A 27,897-nucleotide genomic window follows, 5' to 3' on the forward strand; every position below is an offset into this window, starting at 1 on the left:
CAGCGGTAGATTTGAACAATGCAGTGTTCGTTTGCAATAGCAAGCATTTAAATATTTACTGGGAATTGCCTCATGAACCATGTGGGTGCCTGCGTGTGTGGGTCCTGTGATGGACTGATGACCTGTACACTGACTTTGGCTTCAATGAACTGGTTAAAATTGGGTTGAGAAATGCTTGTTTTGCATGGACAACTAAGAAAGCAAAATAAGGATAAAGCTGAAAAAAGTACACCTGCCTATGCGACACTGAAATGGATGAACATACGAAATACAACGCATGAATGGGCGAGTTTCGAAATTACGTTTTTTTTTTTCTAAAGAGTACTTTTATTTTGACAAATAGATCGCACCGGATGTAGTTTCTTCTCGGTCATTGGATTGTTGTGGCTTTCTCACTGCACGTGACACTTTCTTGACTGGTTGACAGCCAGTTGATGCGTAAATCTGAGAGCAAACCCTCCTATGACAAGCAAATTAGGAAGTAACTGGTACAGTTCCTCTGTTATATTATTAGTTACAGTTTATTTCAAGGCATTGGAAAGGAAAATATGTTTTCTGCTGGGGCAGAGAGTTTAATCAAACAGGCCAGGTAATTATTAAAACAAATTTACACTTTCACGTACAAGTTCCTTTATCCAAAAAATGCCGAATCCGTTGATTTTTATTAAGGAACCTTTCGTAAATGAAATTCTCTATATTTAACGTTTTGTTTAAACCTGCCGCTGGGTGTTTTAATAAAACATTGTTTATTAAATAGTCAAACGGAATAGGAAATTAATCTTCCGTTTTTTGACTGCTTGCTAAGTAAAGAGTTTCTGAAATACCTTCATCGTTTGCAAAACAGCACTGTTTTGTCTGGTTATTAGTTATATTCATAATAAATAAAAGGATGAATGCTATCGATTACGTGCAGTTTTTAAGTCTGTGATAAAACTCTCGTGTGTTGGGACTAGTCTCAGTTTACCACGACAGTGTATTGGAATAGGCGAATTAGACATATCGATCATTATAAAGTCTATGTACAAGTCAATTAATATATTCTGGAACTACCCATCTATCCTTCTAACCCACTTATAGAGGGCAGGCGAAACCAAACCCAACCCAGTTGTACAGCACAAGGGAGGGACAGATTTATTAGTGTTGCAATCTATCAATTTGTAATTTATCTCTTGTGTGTGTGTGTGTGTGTGCATGCGAGCGCGCTCAGAACGATATTTAAGTAATAGCTAGTAAAATCCTGTATTTTCCTCATGCGGATTAATTAAATTCAGAAACTGTAAAAATAGTCAGATTCCATCCCTGGACAGACCCCGCTGCAAATCATATTCACCCACAAACTGTTTAGCTGCCAGTCAACCTAGTCAGCATGTCATTGTAATGTGGCAGAAAACCCACATCAAGATGGAAAGAAAGTAAAATCGCAGAATACACAGTGACTAGGCACACGTACTAAACCAGACACCTTAAGAATTGAGGCCTCAGTGCCAAGTTTGAATTACTAACGATAACCTTTAATAGCAGCATCTATTTAAACAGATCTTCTATGAATTTGCATTCTACTGAAGCTAAATATATTTTAAGCTGATTTGAGGCTGTGTGTAATTGTGCTGTGTATTGGACTGACATCTCACCCAGGGCTCGTTCTTGTATTGTGCCTGATGCTGCTTTAGCTCTCATTACCCTGTATTGAAATTGACAGGTTTATGAAGTTATGTGAATGATTTTCATTGTCTTGGCTCTTCTGTGCATGGAGTTTGCATGTTCTGCCTGTGTCCACGTGGGTTTCCTCCAGGTGCTCCGGAGTACACAGTATGGTTTTCCTAATAGTACAGAGACATTCAGATCAGGTGGATAGGTGTTGCTAAATTGGCTCTTGTGTGTGTGTGTGTGTGCGTGCGTGCTCTCACCCTGCAATGAACTGGTGCACCTTATCCAGCAATTGTTTTTACTTTGCACCCTATGCTTGCTTGGATAGACTCTAGCTTTTCTGTGACCCTGCTCTGTATAAAGTGGGTCTGGAAGATGGCTGGCTTTTAATTGTTTTGTATATTTTCCTTATTGTTATGTAATTCTCAGAGAAATACAGGAGGATGAGCTGCAAAAGTTTTATAAAAGGATATCCAAACTACTTCACTGCAAAGATTATGGAATTGAAACTGTGGATTCACTGCAGAGGCTGTATCTCATTCTATCAGCAACAAAATACACTAGGAGGTTGGTCATACTCATTAAATTATAGTTGTATACTTTGGATCAATGAAATTTTCTAGTGTACAAATACCATTATCGTGATTATTGTAAGCTTTGTTGCTACTGCATTATCATTAGTTGAAATATTTAAATATCTAAATTAAATGGAAAGCATCACATAATTTATTTTTGTGCTTATAAATTCATTGATATCTTTAAGGTTACATAATTTGACATTTCCATGAATATGTATTTTTCCTTGAATTGACATTAAAATGATAATTTCCTGTCTTTTCTTTTAAATCAAGTTTGCCTGCAGATATTCTTCATCCATTGCAGACACTGCTTTGTTACTCAAAGTCCAGTGAACAATTATTCACACTGTCTTCTGCAATTTTAAGAGAGAGCACCCAGTACAACCTTGAGGATATAACACTAGATGACATTCAAGACAGCAAAACCTTGAGTTACTTGACTACAGTGATTCTTGCACAGGTAGTTATTTTCCTTTACTTTATAGGTTTGGAACATATTAAAGAAACATGACTGTTTAGGATCTAGTGATGTGTAATAGCTTGTAAATTAGTCTTTAAATGGCAAGGTTGGTGCTTCAATTCCAGACCCCGCCACATTGTACGACCCTCACCTAGTCCCTGAAAATGCCAATTCTCCAATTCAAAAAAAAAGAGATATAGTCTAGTACATCCTAATTCATATGTTCTTTTGTTAAAGTGTTTGCAAATTCCCTACCTTAATAAAAGGACAAGTCTCTATGTATGACTGTCTCTCTGGTTGCAAGGGTTTGGAAGAAAATTTAAAGATAGGCTAAAAATGTAGAAGGATTAAAAAAAAAAAAAATGATAATAAAAATATCAAATAAGGCCCTAATTTAAAAAAAAAAAAAGGTTTTATCTGCTTTTTCTGTTGTCCAACTTTATACCCAGGGAACATCAGCATGGTATTGACTTTCTTGCATCTCCTCAGGTCACATGAACAAAGTTTATAGTAGTAATGCTAATCACTGATAACTTTGTGTGGTGGGGAATGGGTGGGTGAAAACAATGATAAATCAATGTGCCTTTTGTGAACTTAAAAAGGTAGGAGTCCCTAAATGAAACCAATGTGGTAGCAACCACCAATACATTTTTCCAGCAAAACCCTCACTATAAGAGTAATCAGTTTGACGATCGTCACTGAGTGGAAATGCTGCAAATGAGTTGCTCAGTCCAAAGAGGGAAAGGGATCAGGTGTGTATTGTTATACCAGGCAAAAATGGACATCCCATGTATCAAAAATATGAGGTATACATGTTCTTTTAGATTTCAACCCATCTTAGACATGTATTACAGCTAGTACAGTACAAAAAGTATATTAAATTAATTTAACTCATTTTTTATTAAGTTTTCTGCAGTTGGCATTCATGGATCTTTTAAGGTTTATTCAAGAACCAAGGCTTGACTATGTGTATCCCATCACAATGAAGTTTTTTTTTCTTTCTCCATTCAGTCGACTCAACACATTAAGTATAATACCCATGGAACATGTTACATGTTACTTTTGTGTTCCATTACTGTTACTGCCTCATCTCTGCACTTCTTTCCTGTTTGACTGCCCATGTTGTGCTCTGAGCCAAGAACATTGTGTAAATATTATATGAATTTCATTTCTTCATCAATCAGTTAGAATAACATTAAATATAAGAGAGATCTGATATTTAAATTAGCCCAGACCTTGCAAAATTAATAGCTCAGGGTTTCTGGGGCTAGAGGTTATCCTACCGATATTCATGAAAGGGATGAAGTGCTCCTGGCATGCTCACACAGTCATTCATACAAGGCTAATTTACAGATGCCAGTTAACCTGTTTTGTGTCCTTAGGATGTGATAGGGAAAGTATAGTACCTTGTGAAAAAACTACTTATACACTTGGAGAAATTGAAAAGAGTTAATGTGGGACCTGAATCAGGACTCTGGAGCTATCAGATATTAGGGGTAACCAGTGGCCTACTCTGTTTGTCCAGTTAAGAAAATGGAAAGATGAACATGGCTGTGATTGTAAGAAAAAGTAAATCCAGGAACCCTTAATGTTAAAGCCATAAACATATTTTCTTTATGTTAGAATCAGCTGCTACAGAATTTGATTAAGGATTTAGTAATTCAATATGGTATTGTGGAGGCTTTTTTCATAATGTTTTGAAATATGATCACTTATAAGCACAGAGAGGATAAAAACAGAATGGTAAATTTTTTCCAATATAAAAAAGAAATAGCATTTGACTAATTTGCTTATTTATCACAGCAAAACATATGGATATTTTTCTACTTTTTATTTTCAGGTTGGTAAACGGCAGGATGTTTCATCATTGAGTCAGCATGTTGTTAGGTGTTTAGAGACTCGCCAGCCAGAGAGCAACAATTCTCGATGTTTGCTACCTATCCTGTTGAAGCTCATCAGCCTTTCACCTGAGAGCTTAAATGAAGGCAAATATTTTTTTCATCAAGATTTTAGATTAGTAACATGACCAGACAAAGTCTATGTATTTTTCTTTTGTTTAGTAAAATCCACTTGACATTCTTTGCAATTCATTTATTTTTTTAATAGTAATATGATCATTGTTTTACCAATTTACATGTTGTAATACATTGGTATTATATTGTTGCATGTTGCAATAGCCGTTTACAATTCAAGATCAAGCTGAGAAGTGTCTCTTTTCCATATATTCAGACAGGAAGATAAAGTGACACATTTGTGCCATATAACAAGTTATAAGTTTTAGACAGTTTTTAAATAAGTAACTGCTCCGTTCAGTAATTTTTCTTAAACTGCTTATTCTAATACAAAGGTTGTGGGCAGCTGAAACCAATCCTTGCAGCAGCAGATGTGTTGCCTCAATAGACTATAATGGGGCAAATTTACCCACTTACTCTTGTTCAGTTATATTGGGTCAATTTGGTGTCACCAGTTTGACATGCATTTCATTAGAGTTGTAGTAGTAAGTATTTATCATAACTACATTTGAAAACAGTTAACGGGAAGATGCACTAGGAAAAAATTGTTACTGCAACTCTGAAGTGTTCAGTTAAAGTCTGTTGGTTTTCTGTAAAAACTTCAATGTATGTTTTACTGTATTTATTACCACCTAATGGTACATTAATCCAATTTTCAATGTAGATCAGATCAACGTGGTCAGTAAAAAGCTTGTTGATTGGCTGCGTTATGCCAGTACACAGCAAGGTGTGCCATTGTCTTCAGGGGGTTTCTTTACCGGAACAAGAACACGACAGGTAGATTGTAAATTTCATTGTCATTTGGAGGTCATTTGAACTGTTTAAAACTGAGGTATATTTATTAACTTTTTTGTATGCATTGTTATGTATAGTAGCATACCAATCTTGTCTCTCTTAATGTCAGGTTTTGTTGTTTTTTTTTTGCCTAGAAATACATTTATGTCAAGGTTTTGTATTTTCTAAACACCATTCAAAACTGTAATGAAATTCTTTGGCTTGGTTGGTTTTTTTAATCATGTTTATTTTTGTACATTTATTTCCCACTGGATTAATTCTCTAGCCAGTTCCAATCACAGAAGTTGATGGAACTGTTGCTGCTGATTTCTTTACTGTCCTCTGCCTTGGCCAAAGCTATACAGAAGACCAATGGATGAATATGCATGCTTTTTCTATGATAAGAAAATGGCTTCTCTCTTATACTACAGAAGACAATAGTAGTGCAGATTCAGGTATGTCTAAAACATTTACTAACTACAGTATAGTGTTTTTCTTAATAAAATAAAACCATTCCATTTGTTCTTAGCAAACCATAAGGTTTTAAGTTTAAAATTTTGTAAATTAAGTTGTGGATTTTTGTTCCAACTAAGACCTGCATTTAATTGGAATTGGCTTGAACAAAGACTGAGCTGAATAGCTATTATTTAAGCTGTATGTGCTTGGATTGTATAAATATGTAATGTTTGTCAGTTTTGTTGTAATGATGACATAACATTCTTTGACATGTACATAATGATTAAACATATGGTGTAGACATGAAGATTTATTGACTCAGTGAAATTGTCTTGTTGTTGTAGTATCTTTTTCAAATGAAAAATTTGGTAACTAAGGTAGGTGTACTATATAAAGCAACAAGGGAAGCTGACCATTAACCACTGCCAGAAGGTTTTAAATAAACAATGCCTCCTTAGTAGGCCTGCCAAAAATGTGATTAGTCATATCTGTAAAATTAAATTAGCTAGTAGTTACTTTATTATAGACTGTACACCAGAAATAACTGTATATGTGTTTTATAATATCACAATAGTGAATTCTTTTGTGACTATTAACAAAAAGGTTGTCTTCTTATTGTAAAATGATCTTTGTTACAAAGTAAAGCAAAAAATAAAAATCAGTGTTTAAATAAATGTGCCATCTTAAATTGTCAGTATGTTACTCTAATGCTTTAGTATACATTTTCTTTTCAGATGACAGATCAGAAATTGATGGTTCTGTCATGTCGATGGTTTCAGCAACTTCCACATCAAGTCGTTTACTTCCTCCTAAAGAACGTCTGAGAGAGAAGTCTTTTGAGTATTGTCATCGTCTGATAGAGCAAAGTGATAGAAGTAAGAAACAAACTTATTTTATCCAATTAATAGCTTTTTTGATATATAATAAGTATTTGTTATGAGTTTAATCTTCTTACTGAAGATTGCTACTTTTTATTTTCAGAAGCTATGAAGAGAACAGATGCAGAGCTCCAAAAGGCTGTATGTACTCCCACCAATAGTATTTCAATAGATCAAGTATTTTTTAAAAGAATATTATTCAATATTAGAAAGTAAGATTTCTTTTTCTAATTTCTGGGATATCATTCACTGTGTTATTTGAAGTCACTGTTTTCACACATTTGATAACAGGCTAACTTATCTTTCTACATGACTTTTGTCAAACATATAATGAATAATGCAGCATTATTACTGGTGTTAATCAAATGTAACCATCTGTATTGTGTTGTTAGGTTTTTATATTCTCAGTAAGTTTAGCTAAAGACAGTAGAATAAGGGAGGATGTGTATGGTATAGTGTTTGGTGTTGCTTGCCACCTCACAGTTACAAAACCGTGGTGTGATTCCTTGTTTACCCACTACCTCTGTAGAGTTTGTGTGTCCTCCCATGTACCAACACGTTTTTTCCCCCAAGTTGCATCATTTGTTGGATTACTTCGTAAGAGTGGCCGCATGTATGTTTCTTGTGAAGTTAAAGCCTGGTTTGTGTCTTGCCCAATGCATGAATAGGCTTTGGTTTGCTGTGACCCTGAACTGAAAAACATTAATTCAAAAAGTGTATTGGTGGTAGTTGGAATATCAGACTTTGGCAAACATTGTGCACGTTCTAATTGTAGTTCATGTTTAAAGCAAAATACATTTTTCTATAGCATTTCTTAAATTTCTGTTTCTGCACACTCATGATTCAAAATAATATAATATAATACAATAAGCCATTTAGCTGCCATGACGTGGTGGTTGGCGATGCAGAAGCAGGTATGTACTTGGGGTACATCCTTCATGAAATTTTTCTCCTCTGGTTTGGACCGAACTCCTTGTCTAAGATCATCAAAATTTTGGTGGCTTGAAAAATCAAAGAACTTTTCTTTAAAATTTTGTTAAGTCAGTTTATTTCAGTATGGAGTGAAGGACAAAGTGATTTTCAATAAGAGCAATGTGTAATGGCCTAGATCTTTACATACTATATTTGATAAAAGATTCAGATTTTTTTCTAGCTTTGATTGTGTGACATTTTTATTCCACCAGTGCCTGATAGAAGCTGTTACCGTGATGGATATCATTTGTAGGGAGGACCATTCATATGTATACCGTGCCTTTCCTTGTGTGAAAGCTCTGTATGGAAGGATCAATGGTGACCTTTTATTCTCCAGAGCATTGCTGCCAATTGCTCAATTTTATCTAAATCACAGTAAGTTACATCTGTAGTTACTTTTTTATTCCTATTTTAATGGTCTTTTTTTTACTCCTGTTCAAATCATTTTACCTTTGTGATTTATCCCCTTATTCTCCTTCTAAGCAGCACTTAGTTTGACAGTTACAATAATGAAGTTATAAATAAAATTATAGTTGATGTCCTAACTGTCGCTGATGGAAACCTGATGAGAAAAGCTGCAATACTTTTACAGTATATTGTTTAATAATCTGCATGAACACTGGAGGCATATTGGTTGTTTGTGCTGCTTCCAGGGTCCTAGCACACTGAATGCTTGAATTTTATATTCTTGTTGTTAGATTTCTCTGAATATTTTCATATATTCCCTTCTACATCCCAAAACATGCATGTTCGGTTAAATGTAAACTCCACGTTTATGTCCATTTCCATCTCTCTATCGGTTTTTCTAAACCTGAATACTACACAAAACCGGAAAAAGCATTATATTGGATGCCTTTCCATTGTAGGGAGCATTCACACACTCATCCACAGTCACTCACGCCAGGCCAGTTTAAAGACACCAATTAACTGCAGCAGTCATGCTTTTTTGGGATGTGGGAGAGGGGCTCTTTTTTTAAAGACAGAAGGATTTCTGGTCTAGCAACTTGAAAGAGATAGCATATGGTTAGAATCTAAGAAAGCTATTGATCACAAATTGAACTTTTACAGGTGAGACAGCAGCTGTTGATTCAGAAGCCCTATACCGACAGCTGTTTGAAAATGTCCCTCCTGAATTATTCCATGATTCTGTTTTTGCGTTTGAATTCATCCAGTTCTGCAGAACCAATGTTAAGGTGCTTAGTGAAAGAGTGAATGTATTCCAGTTAAGCTTTCCTAATCTGTTGAAGGTAAGTTGCAGGTCTCTGTATAAAGATATTAACATGTTAATTAATTTTCTGGAGTAGAATGGAGCAGAAGCTGGAGACATGTTGCCAAGTAAATTTTGATAACTTTTTATTTTATAAATTTGCAACTTTGCAACCAAAGGGACATTTTTACACATTCTCCAGTTGACATTCAGGAGAATTGTTCTGTTAGTACATTTTTGTTTACTTCTTGTACTCTGTCTATTTGTCTTCATATACTATAGCAAATATGCTGCCTAGGGTTTCAGAATTCTTGTTTTAAAAGTTTTATAATTTCAAAATACTCGGTCTTTAAAAAAAGACAAATGTATTTGTTTGAACTTTTAATTTTTTCGGCCAAAGATTGGACCTCATTGTTGTCTGCCCATGCAAGAACATTTTGCTAATGTAATGTGGTTTGAACCTAGCTGATGCCTTCAATACAATGTTCATACTGTAAACTGATTGTCATGCCTAAAAAAATTCAGTGAATCAGGTGATTGTTGGCAGGACAGTTAAGGCTCTACACATGTTGTCATTGTTTCTGTGGATTGTGGGTTTGATCAGAGTGTATTTATGTGTTTGTTCAAAAATCTATTGAATGAAGGAGAAGTTTAATCACAAAGTAAGAGTGTCCAAGGTTTCTAAGTTAAACTGCTGTAAAACCAAGAGATGTTGCAGTCTTTGGAAACATTTTAAACACTGCAGTAAAATGAATGGAGATTAACAGAACTTTAAAATAAACAAAACTTGCAGAGCTCTGTGAACCCTTCTACCAAATTTACCTCTCGTATCCGTTCTACGGAACTTTCAGATGGCACATAAAGAATCTCTTTAAGCTTTAATTCTGTTCTTTTTGTTTATGTAAGAAATGAATAGTAATCTGAATAACAGTAATAGTAAAGCTGCATTGGCCATAGTGAAAAGTCTTTCTATATCAGGGAAATTAGTAGTAAAGTTTAATTACACAATTTATTTTTTATTTTAGATTGGCCTGTTTTTCTCTTAAACTATAATGTGCATCTTTATAATGTTATTTGATTTCTCAAAATTGACTCCTCGTGAGTGAGTGTGAGTGTGTGTGTGTGTGTGTGTGTGTGTTTGTGCGATTGTACATTGTAATGTTTTGGCACCATATTCAGGGTTAGTTCCCCTTCTGCATTCAGTGCTAAGTGCATAATTGTGTTACAAAATTGATGGGTGGATCTGCAGTTTTAAAAAAAGAGACATGTCTATTATGTTCAAACTTTTAAGTGTATAAAATAAAGCTTTTCCCAGATTTGCATGCACATTTGTGCTTTAGGGGGAAAATGATAATATTTTAAAATATGTGCCTTAAGTATTAATGAAATTACAATGTAGAAAAACGTGTTTTTAAATTTCATGATATGTCCTTTGAGTGAGAGGTAGAGTTTAAAATGATCCATGACCATTTAGTCCCGCTCTTTAATTCATCATGGCTAAACACAATATACCAAAAATCTGAAAATGAATTACATAGAAGTTAAACAGAGGAGACAGCAATGCTTATGTTGGTATTGTGCTACATTTTCCATTTTTTTAGTTGTAGATAAACTGCAGCGTAGTAAGCAGAAGCAGAAATTGGCTAATAAATAAGTCATGCTCAGATAGCAGCACATTGTCTTTAATTTACTAAAACTTGCTCAACAGATTTTTCTCACAAAAATTTACAGCCTAACAACTATAGAAGGTGCATATGACAGCACAATGTCTAATGCTGCTGTCCTAAGCAAATACTGTATTCTCAAAAATGCAAAAAACAAAATTTGACACATAACTAAACTACTAGAATATTTACTGTATGTTAATGGTTCTACCTCTGTCTGTACTGGAAAGTGTCACCATTTTCATTTTATTTTTTTGTAAATTGGGCATGCCACCACAGGAAAGCTATTAGTCTCCATTTTTATCTGTAGCTAACACTGCCCATTGTGTTGCTTCTTCTAGTTTCTGGCATGGAACAGTAGCACGCTCCTCCCTGAATTTATTGATTTACTTCCATTTTTGATAACTACTGATAAGGCTGTTGAAATTCTCCACACATTGCTGGACCTTCCTTGCTTAACAGCAGTTCTTGACATACAGGTCAGGTTAGTACCCTTCCTTATGTGGTGAATACAGTACTTGAAGCCTTGTTTAATGGATATGTAAATATTGCGTACTGGAAAGGCTAAAGTGACTCCAAATTTGTCCTAGAGTAGTGTAATTTGATAAAAATGAACAATGAGGTTATCACTATTTAAGTGCCATCTTCTCTAAAAACACTACAGAACTGTTAAATGTAGTAATTACATTCTTTATCTTATTATTAAACTTGAAAGCTTAATTATTAATTGTTCCAGATAGCGTTACAGACATTATTGTTTTAAGAAATGGTTCGAAGGTGACACGTTTGATAAATATTATGTCCATTTTAGAGAAGGCTAATAGATTGTCATCTTCATTATGAAAGTGTGCTGTTTACTTTTAACTACAGTGTGTTATGAATATTAATTTAATTTGTGACTGTCATGAGTATGTATAGTAAATTGTCAACATGGTAGAGAAGGTCATTCATAAGTTAATATTGCCTAACAGAAAAAGTCTATACCTTTTTGTTTCAAGGAACATGTTGGCAAAGCAGTGAGTGCTTTCAAAAAGAACAGCATAATTGAAATCAACATTTATCAGAGAGCATCATCTACTAGTGTAAATCTTAGCTCCTGAAGAAAATCAGAAATGCATTTGTCACACACAGACTAGGAGGGAAAATCACTGGTACTATTTGCTTGGTAGTACCAAACATTTTAAAATCTGAAACTTCTTTTAATAGTAGAACCCCTCCGAGTTCTTCATCTGTTGTGTTCAGTTTGTTTAACCTGTGTTGGGCAGACATGCTAGTAATAGTACTTTATACTGTGGACATGTGACAATAATAGTACTGGTCTGTAACAATGTAGCATTTATTTTTTTCCAGACAAAGATGCGAGTCTTAGACCTTGAATTAAATAAGTAGAGGCAGCAAAAACAATGTTGTGTTTGCTTTTTTTTAACTTTATACTGTTCAAAGTCCATTATGTAATAACTTGAGAAAGTAATTGTGGAGAACAGCTCTAATAGTTAACCTAAATAAATTCATTTTGTACTTGATAGATCTCCAGCATAGCTCTGTGTTTTTAGAAAAAGAACACTCAAAAATTGTGGCTAAAAGAAATGTAAAGTTTTGAATCTTTTAACTGATCTCTTTCTGCTTGTAGCAGTTTTGAAGTCAGTCTGTTTGTGAGGAAATGCTTTGTTGCCTTACGCTAAATACACCAATTACAGTTGAAAAGATGGTGTGTTTAGAGGTTAGTACTGCAGTCTCACATGTACAGGAGACTGGGTTTGAATTTTGGCTTGGTCACTGTATTCCTTGAGATAGTCCGCTTTTACTCCCACATGTCTATGAGAATAATTTGTGACTTATGATTGGATTCGTAGACCTGTATTTAGAGTATACTGTAGATGCATTTAGAATGAGTGTTTCTTTTGTATTTCAAATTTTATTTCTGGATTGTCACTTAGGATATCTTATACAACTGATTCTTTCATGTATTTTGCAATGTTAGCCTTCAGCTTTCATATGAGTGTCTGAAAACACAGGTTGTGCACCTTATAATGGAATGGCACCTTTTTCGTTATTTTTTCTCAGACTGTACAAATTGTAGCTTAGATAGGTGTCTAACTTCCCTTCATATAATGTATAGATTAAAATAAATGAATGGATAGGAGAGTATTGATCTTCAATATTTTACAAAGTGCTGTCTTTATATTTTGTGTTAAATTTGATGCTGTTTGCTTTAGGTCAAATTCATTGCAAGCCTCTGAGAGGATTCCCCTGGATCAAAATTCCAAAGTATCCAGCTCAATGGACGCATTCAGACATCCATACTATAGGGGTATGTTCCTGTATATGCTAAGAAGTGAAGCTGGAACTGGAGACACAATTGACAGGTGCTAATTCCTAATAAGAGATCAGCATGATCATCTTTACCTCTTTTATCTTCTTTCATAAATTTATTAAGGCTGACTGAATTCATTTTTCTCTCTCAATGTTGGAAATTGTACTTATGGCTAGGAGAAAATTGCCTTTTGAAACAAATTTAACTTAGAAAAATTCTGTTTTCTCTAGTAAATGTGTATTATAGCAGGATCTTGGTCCGAATGAAATTGTATTTATTTATATATTTATTGTTTTATTCCTAGGCTGAATGTGCTTCATGAGGTGTTAATGGACATGGCTGAATACCCAAGGATTGTGCAGTGTGCACAAGTAGTTCCCATCCTGCTTCATGTGTTTTTTAATGTCATAGCACAGGTAACCTCAAGCTTTTGCATAAATGTAACTGAACCAACCTTTTGCAGGTGGTTAATAGTATGCAGAATTACTGTCACTACATTGACATTTGCCTATATTATAACAGTCTAGTACAAAAGCAAATGTTAGTGGTGACTCTATAAAAAGATGTGAATATTAGAGAAAGGCATGATACACCATACGTTGCATCCATGTTGATGTAATACCAGGGTTTTGGAGTTCTTGAAATAACTGCGTGAGTCTGAGTGTAGAAAGCTTAAAAATTACCATTCTGATTATAACTTTAGGACATGCAATGTTTCCAGCAGTAGTTTTATAGGAGATGCTATGATTCTAATTTATTAGGTTATAGTATTGTAAATCACTATGCACACCCTCATCCTATACAGAATTTGGGTGAATGAGGGTGCTAGCTAGTAAAAACTTGCATTTGAGGTGTGCAGTTGGATTTGTAGAAGAAGTTATTGGTGCAGGACCTTTTCTACTCGTATTCAGGGAAGAACTGGTAGTTATTATTGAGAACTGTGGGGTGATAAATTGCCTATAATTGTACTGTTTTGACCCTGAACAAAACTACTATAAAAATTCTTGTTAACATTATAAGAATTTTGTGACGTTCTTTTCAAGTGTCAGATATTCAGAGCATGGTGAAAAAATGGAGAAGTCAGATGTGCAAAGGAACATCAAATCTGGTTAACATAACACAATAAAAGAGATGGGAAGTTGGACATCTGTAGCAGATCTCCACTGGTTTTAGTTTCAAATTAAAGTATCTACGCAATCCAAGCCATTTTATTACTCACTGGCAAAATCAAATTGTGTTTTATAGAGAAGCAAAATGTGCTCCGTGCTAGCATAAACAAGAAAAAAAAAAAAACATTTTGTTGAACTTGTGTTTGAAGACAATAGTCCTTATAACATCAAAGTATAATTCTCAGCAGCTCCAAAGTGTAAATGTTGGCATGTAAGGAACACATGGTAAATGTTTAATGAAAGTACATTCATCATGCACATGGGGTGCACTTTCTGTATCTACCTTAAGTATACAAAAGTGGAATTTGGCATCTCAAGCCAAACAAGCACTTTCAGTAAATAAAAAAGTGTTAGTGCCTAAACTGCATGCCTACAATGCAAATTTTAAGTTTGTAACGTTTAAGCCCAGATAAAATTTAAATCAGCCATGTGTCTTCACGTACTAAAATGCCACTTTTTTGCCATTTTTCCATCAAGCAATATTTTTTCTTTGTGGTTTCTCAAATAGCTTAGAGTAGACATTCCTTTGTAAAGTCTAAGTTGCCAGCGTGTGAAGGTCAATTTCATTAAAATAAAAATCCTTTGGTGTCAGATTTTCATGTATTATTTGTTTATTTGGGGGGATTGGACAGAACTTGTTAGAAAACAGAGCAGTAGACAGGAGCAGTCATAGTATCATTTGAGAACTGAATTGACATGCAGCCCTGCACAAAGCTGAAATAGGCGTATAAAATATATTGGTTCTCAAGATCACATCATAACTTTATTTGTGTCTATTGCTTGTGCTGCTTAGGTTAAATCTCGTGGCATCCCCTGTGCAACCCTGCTTTATGTGTGTGTCAGAAGTTTTGAAAATACACTTTTCACACATCTTTGTGTGTTTTACTAGTAGGTTACACACTAAAATATTTATTTCTCTGGCAAAACATCTATTAAAGCACTTGATATTCAAGTCAAATAAAAATTTGCAGCATTGACTCCACCATCAAATAGCAGACTTCTCAACTCCACTTAGATGGTTCAATTTATGAATATCAGCTCTACATGAACAGAGGCACAATTTGTAAGCTACTGCTTTAGTTCATTATGGTAGCAGAATATTCAAAGTAGTAACTAATCTCCTACACAGAGCTAGAAATCAGAGCATCATGTACAAAAAATCTTAGTGAAAATTAAGAAGAGTAAAAATAAAAAGCATCACAAAGTCAACAGCATTACCTGCAATAGTACAATGTATATTATTATTTTGAAAATGGGTGGATTCTTGCTTTACAAGTAATGGTACTCAAATAAGCTGCTACTTCCTGCAATACAGTATATGGTAATGGGGGAAGTGGGCTCAGAAAATGTGTAGATGTACAGCCCCTATAAAAAGTATCCACCCCTTGAAAGTTTTTAGATTTTATTATTATAAAACACTGAATTACACAGGATTTCATTTGGCTTTTTTGACAAAATGGTCTAAATTAATTACAAATATAAAACACAAAAATAATTGATTGCTTAAGTATTTATTAGGTGCACCTTTGTCAACCATGAAAGACTTGATTCTTTGTGCACAGATCTCTCTCTGGATCAGCATTATACCTGGACACCACAATTTTTGCTATTCTTCTTTGCAAAACTGCTTCAGTTCTGGCAGGATGCATGGGGATTGCGAGTGAACAGCCATTTTTAAGTCCAACAACAAATCTCAAGTGGTTTGAGAACTGGACTTTGATTCAGCCACTTCACAACATTACTATTTCTGTTTTTAAACTATTCCTGTGCAGTTTTTGCTTTCTGCTTAGGGTTGTTGTCTGAACGGAAAATAAATCTCTCAAGGTGCATATTTCTTGCAGAATACTTAGGGTTTTCCTCCAGGAGTTCCCTGTATAATCTGCATTCATTTTACCCTCTAATGTCACAAGCCTTCCAGGGTCTTCTGTAAAGAAGGACCCTTGCAGCATGATGCTTGTACCACTATGCTTGGTGTGTTTTTAATAATGAGCAGTGTTCAAAATTTGCATTGCAGCTGCCTTCAAAGTCTTCCACATGCTTCCTGGCAAACCCTAGCTGAGATTTTACATGTGTGTTTATTATGTTTTGGCTTTCTCTTTGCCAGTCTCCCATAAAGCTGTAACTGGCAAAGGACTGGGCAACAGCTGTTGTTTGTACAGTCTCCAGTCGTAGCCACTGTGGCTTGTAACTCCTGCAGAGTTCTAAGAGGTCTTTTAGTGTCTTCCCTCACTAGTCTTGTGGTTGCACGATCACTCTGATTTTGTTACCTACTCTAGGCTGATTTCCAACTGTGCTATACACTTTACATTTCTTCATGATTGATTTAAATGGACTCCAGTGTATCTTCAGTGACTTGGACATTTTGTTGTCTCCATCCCCTGACTTGTGTGTTTCAACCACATTTTCATTGTGCTGCTTGGAGTGTTCTCTTGTTTTTGTGTAGGTTAGCCCACTATTCTGACTCACCGCAAGCTGGACCTTCCAGCTAAGGTACATTTACACTATAATCAGTTGAAACCCCAGACTGGTAATCTCCATTGAACTAATTATGGGACTTCTAAAACCAACAGACTACACCCGTGGTGATGTAGGTGTGCTCTCTTAAAGGGGGTAAATATTTATGTGATCAATTATTTTGTATTTCCATCCATCCATCCATTATCCAACCCGTGGTCACGGGGGTCTGCTGGAGCCAATCCCAGCCAACACAGGGTGCAAGGCAGGAAACAAACCCTGGGCAGTGCACCAGCCCACTGAATATTTTGTACTTTATATTTATAATTCATTTAGATCACTTTACAGAGATCTGTTTTCACTTTGACATTGACCACCAGAAAGACACTATTCAATGTCAAAAAAGCAAATTAAATCGACTGTGATTCAGTGTTCAGCAATAAAATGTGAAAACTTTCTAGGGTGTGAATACTTTTTGTAGGCAGTATACTTGAGGCAATATTCAACCCTTATATTTGCCACCACAGCTAACAGTCAACACAATATTAACATTCATTATATCCATAAGTTGATTTAAAGTGAGAAACCTTTTTTGGAATTATTTGTACAAATTCGGCATAATTTATAGAACTATTGCAGTCATGCACAACTTTGTGTCATTAATCCAAATTTAACAGATTGTTTTTAACCTTAATTTATTGAATAATTGTCTGGTGCAAATTGAAGATTTTAAAAGTTAAGTTTTTTTTTTTTTTTTACTTTAATGTAATTGTCAGTCACTGTCCAACCTGCTATATCCTAACACAGGTTTATGGGGGTCTGCTGGAGCCAATCCCAGCCAGCACAGGGCGCAAGGCAGAAACAAATCCCAGGCTGGGCGCCAGCCCACCGCAAGGCACACACACACTCACACACTAGGGACAATTTAGGATCGGCAGTACACCTAACCTGCATGTCTTTGGACTGTGGGAGGAAACCCACGCAGACACGGGAGAACATGCAAACTCCACGCAGGGAGGACCTGGGAAGCGAACCCAGGCCTCCTTACTGCGATGCAGCAGCGCTACCACAGCGCTACCACTGTGCCACCGTGCTGCCCTAATGTAATTGTTCATAACATTTATTGTACAGTTATCCCTTATTATCATCTTCTTCCTGACCTACCACTTTCTTATCGACCCATTCATATTACAGTGTTTTGTAACCATTGAGATTACAGTTGTTTTGGTCAACTGTTTTTAAATGTATTATCAGATATTTACAATTATATAAATGCATCCATCTCTTCATTTTCTGAGTATACCTACTCCAGTTAGTAAACCAGAGGCTATCCTGAGAACATCACTTAAATGAAACATTCATTTATACTCCATCAAGTTCATGCTGAACTATCAGACATCTCCACTGCATTGCTCATAGTTTCTTTAATGGTCTGTAAAATGTGACATTGCACCAATATCACATGTGTTTCTTTTAAAATGCTTTTTGATTTTGTTGCACATGGTGCCTTTGACATTACAAGGTTAGTCAAATTGGGGCCAGACAAGCTTTTACATTTTTGTTTAGACCAGCAATTTTGTGGAACCGAATCCCCCTTAACAGCTAGGAGCTTTCAAATTTGCATAAAAGTCATGCTGAATAAACCTAAACTGCAGGTAAGAAAAGGTCACTGACTTTCATGCAGGTTTTCTGTTGAACTTTGAGATAAGTGAATTTGTTGAATTATACAACACAGGCAGCTGAGACCTTAATTATTTGACTGATTGGTCTCATTTAAAAATAAATATTGACATAAAACAAATGCATCTACATTAAATATTAAATGATGTTTATGATTTGAGTGTGAAAATATTTATACATTTTAATCTAGTTGTTTTACTTTGTTAGAGTACAGACAAGATGTTGATCAACCAGCTGATTTTAGTGCTTTTGGAAAGAAGTAGTTTGCTTTTTGATGTACAAAACTACAAGACAGAAGTGCAGCGGTGAGTTATTGTAGTTTTTAAGAGTCAGTTTTTTTTCTACTTTACATGAATAATTTCAGAAAAAGTATTAAGGGATAATAAGGGATATGTAAGTGTCCAGTAATTATTGTGAGTGAACGAAAAGACCATGTGTCAGAGTTATAAAATTTGCATACATACAAAAAGAGGCTCAAAATGTCCGTGTACAGCTTTCCACACAGTTTATAAAAGAAAATCTTCAGTTTTTCTTGGGCCCTATACTTTTAATTGTAACAGCAATCATGTCATTCATATGCCAGGTAATAGTGTCTACCCACTCAGATGCTTGTGCCTTATGCCTTTCCCTAAGCCCAAAATGCAGAGAAGAGACACTATAATGCTGCACGTGATCTTGTGCTCTTAGTTGCAGTGTGCAGCCAGAGACTCTTGAATGCTCTTAAGTTGGTAAGCTACTCTTCCAGCCAATGATTGCAATATGTATGAGGCTGATTTAGCATTCTCCATATATGGTTATTTCAGAGTTATAACCAGGCGGTGTTCGAGGAGCGTTCGTATATGCATTGTGATTTATAAAGGGTAAATTTCTTAGAAATGTGTGTATGCAATGTTTAATAACTGTGTATGCATTTTCCTGTTTTTTTTGGGGAGCCCAGGTAATCATAGTTGAATCCATGTACGCTTTTATAAGTAACATCCCAGGAAATAGTATTGAAAATGGGTCAAAACCAGGAGATCCTTAAATAACCAGGTAGCCAGAAATCAAAGGACATGATGGCAATCAGAAGTTGTGGACAATAAGGACAGTCAAAAAAAAACAAATACAAACCTACCGCTAGGACCTACTTGGAAAGTAAGCTAACTATATTATGCAAGATGTTGTTTATCACCAAAGGATAATGCAGACTGACGGCAGTACGTATTTAAACTGTAATAATGATAATGTTACAAACGTGATGGCAAGGCCATACAGTGGTGTGAAAAACTATTTACCCCCTTCCTGATTTCTTATTCTTTTGCATGTTTGTCACACAAAATGTTTCTGATCATCAAACACATTTAACCATTAGTCAAATATAACACAAGTAAACACAAAATGCAGTTTTTAAATGATGGTTTTTATTATTTAGGGAGAAAAAAAATCCAAACCTTCATGGCCCTGTGTGAAAAAGTAATTGCCCCCTTGTTAAAAAATAACCTAACTGTGGTGTATCACACCTGAGTTCAATTTCCGTAGCCACCCCCAGGCCTGATTACTGCCACACCTGTTTCAATCAAGAAATCACTTAAATAGGAGCTGCCTGACACAGAGAAGTAGACCAAAAGCACCTCAAAAGCTAGACATCATGCCAAGATCCAAAGAAATTCAGGAACAAATGAGAACAGAAGTAATTGAGATCTATCAGTCTGGTAAAGGTTATAAAGCCATTTCTAAAGCTTTGGGACTCCAGCGAACCACAGTGAGAGCCATTATCCACAAATGGCAAAAACATGGAACAGTGGTGAACCTTCCCAGGAGTGGCCGGCCGACCAAAATTACCCCAAGAGCGCAGAGACAACTCATCAGAGAGGTCACAAAAGACCCCAGGACAATGTCTAAAGAACTGCAGGCCTCACTTGCCTCAATTAAGGTCAGTGTTCACGACTCCACCACAAGAAAGAGACTGGGCAAAAACGGCCTGCATGGCAGATTTCCAAGACGCAAACCACTGTTAAGCAAAAGAACATTAGGGCTCGTCTCAGTTTTGCTAAGAAACATCTCAATGATTGCCAAGACTTTTGGGAAAATACCTTGTGGACTGATGAGACAAAAGTTGAACTTTTGGAAGGCAAATGTCCGTTACATCTGGTGTAAAAGGAACACAGCATTTCAGAAAAAGAACATCATACCAACAGTAAAATATGGTGGTGGTAGTGTGATGGAATGGGGTTGTTTTGCTGCTTCAGGACCTGGAAGGCTTGCTGTGATAGATGGAACCATGAATTCTACTGTCTACCAAAAAATCCTGAAGGAGAATGTCCGGCCATCTGTTCGTCAACTCAAGCTGAAGCGATCTTGGGTGCTGCAACAGGACAATGACCCAAAGCACACCAGCAAATCCACCTCTGAATGGCTGAAGAAAAACAAAATGAAGACTTTGGAGTGGCCTAGTCAAAGTCCTGACCTGAATCCAATTGAGATGCTATGGCATGACCTTAAAAAGGTGGTTCATGCTAGAAAACCCTCAAATAAAGCTGAATTACAACAATTCTGCAAAGATGAATGGGACAAAATTCCTCCAGAGCGCTGTAAAAGACTCATTGCAAGTTATCGCAAACGCTTGATTGCAGTTATTGCTGCTAAGGGTGGCCCAACCAGTTATTAGGTTCAGCGGGCAATTACTTTTTCACACAGGGCCATGTAGGTTTGGATTTTTTCTCCCTAAATAATAAAAACATCATTTAAAAACTGCATTTTGTGTTTACTTGTGTTATATTTGACTAATGATTAAATGTGTTTGATGATCAGAAACATTTTGTGTGACAAACATGGAAAAGAATAAGAAATCAGGAAGGGGGCAAATAGTTTTTCACACCACTGTATGTGCAAATCAATGGCATTGTGTAAAAAAAAAAAAGTTAAATAATTGGAAAATTAAACTTTTTTAAAATTAATCTAAATGATAGTAATCAAAAATGGAATCTGTATGCCAAAATATTTGCAAAAACAAACAAACAAAATGTTATTACAGGAGAAACTATTACATTCTCAATGGATAGTGTTACTTTTATAAAAAAAAAGACTTCCTTACTGTAGTAAAAAAAAAGCACTCTACTATGTAGTTATGCAAGATTTAAAAGCCCAAGATTCCAAATTTACTGAATCAATGAACCAAATCTGTCACTGGAGTGTATAATTTGATCATTTGGAGTGGGCAATAATAAAGTGGTAATTATATGTATTAAATGAAAATGGGATTATTACTTATCTGAATAATTCTTACATTCCACTATACTGAGATACACATACCTTGGTTTAATGTTTTTTGCCTTGAACAGTGTGGTGTAGCAGTTAGGCCTTTACTTAAGTTCATTTCATTAAACCACAGTGTGACAAAAAGTGTGTCCCTAATGTACTATTTTGAAGTATGTGTAAATGTTTGAAATATTTTTTGGATGTAAAACTCACTTTTAGTGAAGTTATGTTTTGTTACTGCTCTGTACTTTGCACAGATCAATTCTGTGCCAACTGTATATAAAGAATAAACATATAGGTATCATATGTAAAGAACATGTTTGTTTATTTTTTATAACTGAAGCAGTGAGATTACATATGATGAGGTACAATGCCATGACCCCCTGCTTATTTCACATTACAGGGTCTTCAGTTCTCAGTTTCTTGTTCTGTGTAGGCTGCACCCTCCGTTGATTGTGGAGCAGTCTAAGGAGCTCCTGGAATTTCTGGGTGCAACTGGAAACATCCAGAACAAAGAGAACTTTTTCACATATGTGGTAAGTACTCAGCAAGACTTCCCTATGCTGACTTTTCTTGTTTTGGTGTAAAGAGCATTGCTACATATTTTTACCTGCTGTAACTTATCAAAGTTTACAGAATATCACACCGGCAGATCTTTTCTTTGCTTGTTTTGCATGTTCTTCTGTAATTAATTCAAGCAAGACTGCTTTTATGTTATATTCTACTATATTAAAACATAATTGTACTTCATTACCTACAAAGAAAATGTAATTTTGTGTACATAATTACAAACATTTTACGAAAACTGAGTGAGTGTGGAGCTGTATGCAGGCGTGTGTTGCAGTGGCCCAGAGGCTCATCCGTGTCATCTGGTGCCTGATGATGCTTGGGTAGACGCCTGGTTCCACACTATTTTGAAAAGGGTTCAGTAGGTTAAATAAACTAATGGATAGAGGGATACTGAAAGTGATATTAGTCGTGAAGAGAATATGTAGTATTTATATATTATCCAAATAGTATAGATTTGCATTAGTGAGTATTTTTCTATTTAAATGTGGCATGAATTATTCATATTGCATGTTAAAATATGTTGCTAAACATGTAGCTTCTGTTTAGGATCAGTACATATGGCAGATTTTGCTATTTATATTGGGTTTAAATATATACTTAATTAAAAGAAAAATACTGTACATACATAAATATATTATTAAATTGCATTATCCATAATGTAGAAAATTTCAAGACAGTAGACAGTCGTTTTTGATCAATGTGTGATTTTTATTTTGACCCCCCATCACACCACAAGCCATTGAACCACTGACATGAAGTGTAGCCTTCGCTGTAAGTACAGGCAGACTTAAACAGTATGCCAAATTCATTACCATTGGCTGAACCGTTTTGGTGTGCTAAAGCAGTTTTGGTTTTGTATCTTTCTTGAAGGACATTTTTTTGTATCAACAATAATATGCTTGCAAAATTTTACTAATTTTGACTCAGCTGAATTACAATGATGCATTTTTTTCTTCCATCCTTACCCATGAAATTTTTGAAACGGCATGTAACCTGGATTTTGAAGTGGTACAGCTTTATTATACATGCAAAATCTCATTAAAATCGAAAAAAGCTTTTGGGAGTAACGCACAGTTTTTAGGTTGCCCCCCATTACAACCACCCTCTGTGATAATTTTTTGAAATGGTCTGTATTTTAAGTTGAACCAACAGTAACCTACATGCAAAATTTCATGAAAATCCTTTCAGCAATTTTTGCATGATTGGCAAATGAACCAATAAACTGACAAAATGCGATCTGAGGGTTGATATAGGGCCTTTAATGAAGTGATTTGAGCAAAATGAATAATCTCAAAGGAAGACAAAATGTTTTGATTTTATTTAATTTAAATTGTGAAATATTTGTGTTACACTATTCTGTTCACCTGCATGCAGTGTGTATAAGTCTGATAATAATGTAATTTAATATTATCAAGCTTGCTTAATCCAATTTGTGTGGAAGTGGACCAGAACCAAACCTGGATCAGCTGCTAGTCCAACACAGTGTTCCCTCATATGGGGCCAATTTAAAATAGCCAGCATTTTTAATGCAGATGTTTTAGGATGTGGGTGCAGAACCCCAGTACCAAAGAAAAATCTGTTCAGACACAGGAATAAAGGGCAAACTCGACACCAACAATGACTGGGCTGTATAAGAAGTGAATTGTTCTGATTGCTGTTTTGATGAAGTACCATGTTTCAACTGTGCTGTATTTTGTAAGGATAAAATAAAATGCTAAAAAACAAAATGGGGCAAAGACCCCAAACTAAAATAGTGAAAATAGGGAAATAAATCTTCAAAGTTTTTTGTGTGTGTTTGTTAGGTCTGGGCTGTCGGCGAATACCTGTCTGTCTCTTATGACAGAAGGTGCACTGTGGAGCAGATTACCTTGTTCTTTGAAACTTTAGAAGCTGTTCTGTTTGAAATTACCCAAGTCAGGCAGTGCACTGGCTTGCACGTACATAATCCCCGAGTGATTACTGTGCTTATGACAACGTTAGCCAAACTTGCTTCACGAAGTCAGGACCTCATCCCAAGGTATGTGCTTATTGAGGTTCATTTTCTGAATAAATATTTTTACTGTGTTTAAAGGTTCACATGCTGCATTCAGATTTTCCACAGTGAAACTGTGCATAATTGGTCATTAGGCAACATAAGTACATGCTCTTCATTTGCTTTTGAAATTGTTAAAAAAAAATCATTATGTAAATTAAGTATTACGGTGGAGAGTATAACTGCTTTGGTAAGTATGCAGAAAAACAGGGAGGCATTGTAGAGAGGAAGAATACTGCTGTGAAATGCTTGGATTTTTGTTTTCATCCAGAGTTTCATTGTGCCTCTCCAAAATGAGCACATTTGCACACAAAAAGGCAGCATCTTCATGTTACAGTGAGGATGATACAGAAGAGATTGTCGCTCGTGCCAATGAACTGATCAACCTACTGAAGTTGCCAAGTGTGGCTCAGTTTGTGCTGGCACCTTCCATGGATGGGATTAATCCACAGTGGCACAGGGATACAAGTGCAGCTCTGCCACTAGTCATGCGCACTATGAGTGCAGTCCTACAGAGGGAGTCGGGCTTTTCTCCTGCATTGTGTCCAGATTAACCTTACCTTCAGTCTTCTTTAAGAACCTGAACTCCAAGAAATGCTTCTACACAAATCTGTGTGTGTGTATATGTATGTGTATAAAATGTATGTGTGTCAATCTAAGAGCTTTAATAATTGATTGAACCTTTAAAAATAAAATATGTTGGCTGCAAAGTTGTTTTATTTTTTTAGTTTATTAAAAGTTACCTCTAGGACAAATAGCCTTGAATGTGAAGGTGTATTTAGTCAGCAATCTAGAAAAAAATCTGCATTTATTTTTATGATACAAAGAAGTACATTGCCATGATCTTAAAAATACATTTTCTGATAAAAATGACAAACATCAATACAACAGGATTTTGTTCCATACAACTTGTGAAAAAATAAAATCAATACAACAGTTACAAACTGGGTGTTTTTGTTAATTTGCATCCTCGTAGAGAGCCAATAACATGTAATGCACATCAAAGACAATGTTCTTTTTTTTAAATAATGATTGTTGATCACAGAACCAGATACAAAGTATTATTACAATAAATATTGTATACAATTTGATTTGCATATTTAATGCATAATAGTTTTCTACAATATTTTTTCACTTTTAGATTATTTGTTGGCTGACAAAACTCTATTTTTTATGTTCACAAGACCAACAGGCTAAAAGACCAATTCAGCTTCAGTGACGCTACATTAATTACTAACCTCATTTATTACAAGACATTCTGCAATCATGATTTATTTCGTGAAAGCAATGCAAATTACTTAAATCACACATAATTAAGTGTTTCAATAGTGAAATCAAGTATTGGGTGGAGAAGGGATGCAATGAATATTCAAAAACAAAACTGTGTTTAATAATACAGCATTTTAAACAGATTTAAATATCTTCACTGATTCTTAGTGAATCAGCCCTTTTCACACAACTCGGAATTAACACATCAACAGGAAAATCTACTTCCTGTTAGTTAAACAGTAATGAATTGTGTTTATTCCAGTTTTCTGTTTTCACTTCCAATAATTGTTTTTTTTTAAATGTGAGAAGCAATGTTGAAAAGCACTACACAACAGAAGCGTCAAAATAGGACGAAGGCTAGAACAAGTTTGTGGAAGAATTCCTTCATATTTACCAAGGTAAGCTTTCATTAACTTTATGTCATTATGCTAACAATTTCAACTGACCTGTTTTTTATATTTAATGTTGGCTCACTCCATTTTTGACAGATGCCAGTATACTGTTATAAGGTAAGTTACCTGTCATTTTATAAAATACCTTTGTTGATCAAGGTTTAATTAGCAACCATTTATCTTTGCATCATTTTTCTTGCATTTTTCGTATGCAAGTTAGTAAGTTCCTGCTGTGAATTGCACAAACATATGACAACTAAACTTATGTTTTATATTGTTATTGCAGTTAAGGCAGGTGCAGTTGACCAGGTCGCTATGTAGTTGGGTTCTAGGAAAAAGGACCTGATGTGCTGTTTTCCATCAAGGTGGAATCTCACACGTTAACTCCAAGATGAGCATTTGCCCTTTAAAGCGTTGATTCCCAGTACAACGCCAAAGTTGTTCCAGCTAAGAAAGACACATGAGCAATTTTAAGGCATCATTATGTGCTCCTCAGATTTAAAGCTCTGGTTACAAACGTAAATGCTGTCATGGCATGTAAAGAATGTGGTTCTTTATCTCTTCATTGCTTAGATCCATTTTCTTCACATATTTTATCAGTGGGAAAATTTTCAACACTGAAAAAACTGTTTTTGTTTAAATTTTGAGCAAAAAGGGACACTGTTTAAGCTCTTCATTCACCATTCTGCCGTTGGTCAGGGCAACTGGAATAGAGCTTAAACCATCTATGATGCCTCAGGGTAGAAAAAAAATAAAGTGTGAAAAAGGCTCATTGTTTCTTAATAACACCTACAAATATGTAAACACTTGAGTGTAAAATATTGAAGTTGGTTTCATTGATGGTTTGTGTTCCAGGCATTTAGCTATATATCATATTCATGTTTTGTGATTCATCAGGATTTTTTTCAATTTTCTCAATTGGCTTTTCATTCACCATAAAAAATACTGTTATAAGAAGCATACACCCTTCAGATAAATAAACAGCAATAATGAAAAGGTCTCATGATAGCTAATACAAGTTTGCAGAACAGGTAGGTAAATTATCCAGAGGTTAAGCTTTAGACCAGCACAGCAAGAAAAATACCACTTTAACTTAGAGATCCTAAAGCTAGAACACCGTCACAGGAGTGAGTACTTTGGCATACTGTTTGTTTATCACATTATCTGGCTCACAGTATATTAGTCACCGACAGGTAGAACCATTTCTTCATTCAGTAATCCTACCTTCATTTATCAACTTAGCTTTGGGAAAAGGTATTTCCTTTTGAGGTACAAAATTGAAAAATATGTCTCCATCACTGAGCTTTACTTCAGCGATGTAAAGATAAGTAAGCACACTCATGTGCTCTTTTTGTTAGCCTACTTGAATTTTTACAAGCTTGTCATGTCCAGATCGTTTTTCTAATTTGTTTGACGTCCCACGTATTTCAAATCATCTAATTTCAGTGTGTGATGAACATTTTAATTACTGATACCACACACTTTAAATCAACTGTGATAATCCTAGACATATGCTTTGATTAGAACAAAGTTCAAAAAGTAAAATAGAGCCTTAGCCGGGGCACAGACATTAACAGTCATATACTTTCTTGTGAGTAAACATGAAAAGTTGGTAATACTGTGGAAAATATTTGCATAATCATTATAACACTTTATGTAACTATTAACAGATAAAATCTTCCCCTTGTTAATGATTCCTAACTGCAGATCAAACCTATTTAGAACTGTCATGGAAGCACAGAACAAAAATTATTTTTCAGATGCCATGAAATGCTTCTTTCAGTCTATAAGCATTACCTCCTGCTGGCAGGTGCTGGAGCCTCCCATGCTTATTTGGTAAGCTGAAAGCTTAACCTTAGAGTGGTTTAAGCAAAGTTAAAGGCTTTGCATATAATGATTTGTTCTTCATCCTAACATGAGGATGCACTGATTTTTTCAGAGACCTCTTTGTCAGACTTAGCAACCAAAAAACGAAGCCTCCCACCTCCAAGACGAATAAGGTCCACAGCACTGTAAAGGAAGCATAATAGTTAATATATGGGTTTTAAAATATTTGCTTTCAACTTTTACATTATTAAATGCCAGAAAAATGCAACTGCATGAGTTACATACTATGATAATGCAAGTGGGGA

The 27,897-nt window shown here is 35.3% G+C and overlaps 2 protein-coding genes across 7 annotated transcripts in view; one reads left to right on the forward strand and one right to left on the reverse strand.

The window, feature by feature from the left end:
- ap5z1 (adaptor related protein complex 5 subunit zeta 1) lies at positions 1–24,814 on the forward strand. 3 transcript variants are annotated; one of them, XM_039774026.1, is made up of 17 exons: positions 1–285; positions 2,077–2,214; positions 2,499–2,685; positions 4,526–4,670; positions 5,362–5,474; positions 5,758–5,926; positions 6,662–6,802; positions 6,909–6,946; positions 7,990–8,152; positions 8,846–9,024; positions 10,990–11,132; positions 12,865–13,014; positions 13,267–13,378; positions 18,473–18,570; positions 21,906–22,038; positions 23,875–24,089; positions 24,376–24,814. In XM_039774026.1, exons 1-17 carry the CDS (start codon positions 278–280, stop codon positions 24,656–24,658), a joined length of 2,415 nt encoding a protein of 804 aa, XP_039629960.1. In that variant the 5' UTR covers positions 1–277; the 3' UTR covers positions 24,659–24,814. The 3 variants fall into 3 exon arrangements, with proteins under 3 accessions (XP_039629960.1, XP_039629959.1, XP_039629962.1); XM_039774025.1 differs by lacking the exon at positions 1–285 and adding an exon at positions 293–589; XM_039774028.1 differs by lacking the exon at positions 1–285 and adding an exon at positions 293–589 and having other exon boundaries at positions 2,592–2,685.
- Positions 24,815–27,091: 2,277 nt separating this feature from the next.
- radil (Ras association and DIL domains) overlaps positions 27,092–27,897 on the reverse strand; it is a 101,062-nt gene continuing 100,256 nt past the window's right edge. For all 4 annotated transcript variants that reach the window (XM_039774024.1, XM_039774022.1, XM_039774023.1 and 1 more), the window contains one exon: positions 27,092–27,775. In XM_039774024.1, coding sequence (XP_039629958.1) covers positions 27,676–27,775 — 100 coding nt within the window. In that variant the 3' untranslated portion in view covers positions 27,092–27,675. The remainder of the gene's footprint in view (positions 27,776–27,897) is intronic.

Source organism: Polypterus senegalus, chromosome 13 (assembly GCF_016835505.1).
Source record: "Polypterus senegalus isolate Bchr_013 chromosome 13, ASM1683550v1, whole genome shotgun sequence".
Taxonomy (NCBI): Eukaryota; Metazoa; Chordata; class Cladistia; order Polypteriformes; family Polypteridae; genus Polypterus; species Polypterus senegalus.

What these genes read in the sequence shown, in the direction of transcription:
- ap5z1 (XM_039774025.1), top strand. Translation starts at nt 549, where the DNA reads ATGTTTTCTGCTGGGGCAGAGAGTTTAATCAAACAGGCCAG. An exon ending in GTTCTTGACATACAGGTCAG is followed by an intron (nt 11,133 to 12,864) that starts GTTAGTACCCTT and finishes TGTTTGCTTTAG; the next exon opens with GTCAAATTCATTGCAAGCCT. An exon ending in AGAACTTTTTCACATATGTG is followed by an intron (nt 22,039 to 23,874) that starts GTAAGTACTCAG and finishes TGTGTTTGTTAG; the next exon opens with GTCTGGGCTGTCGGCGAATA.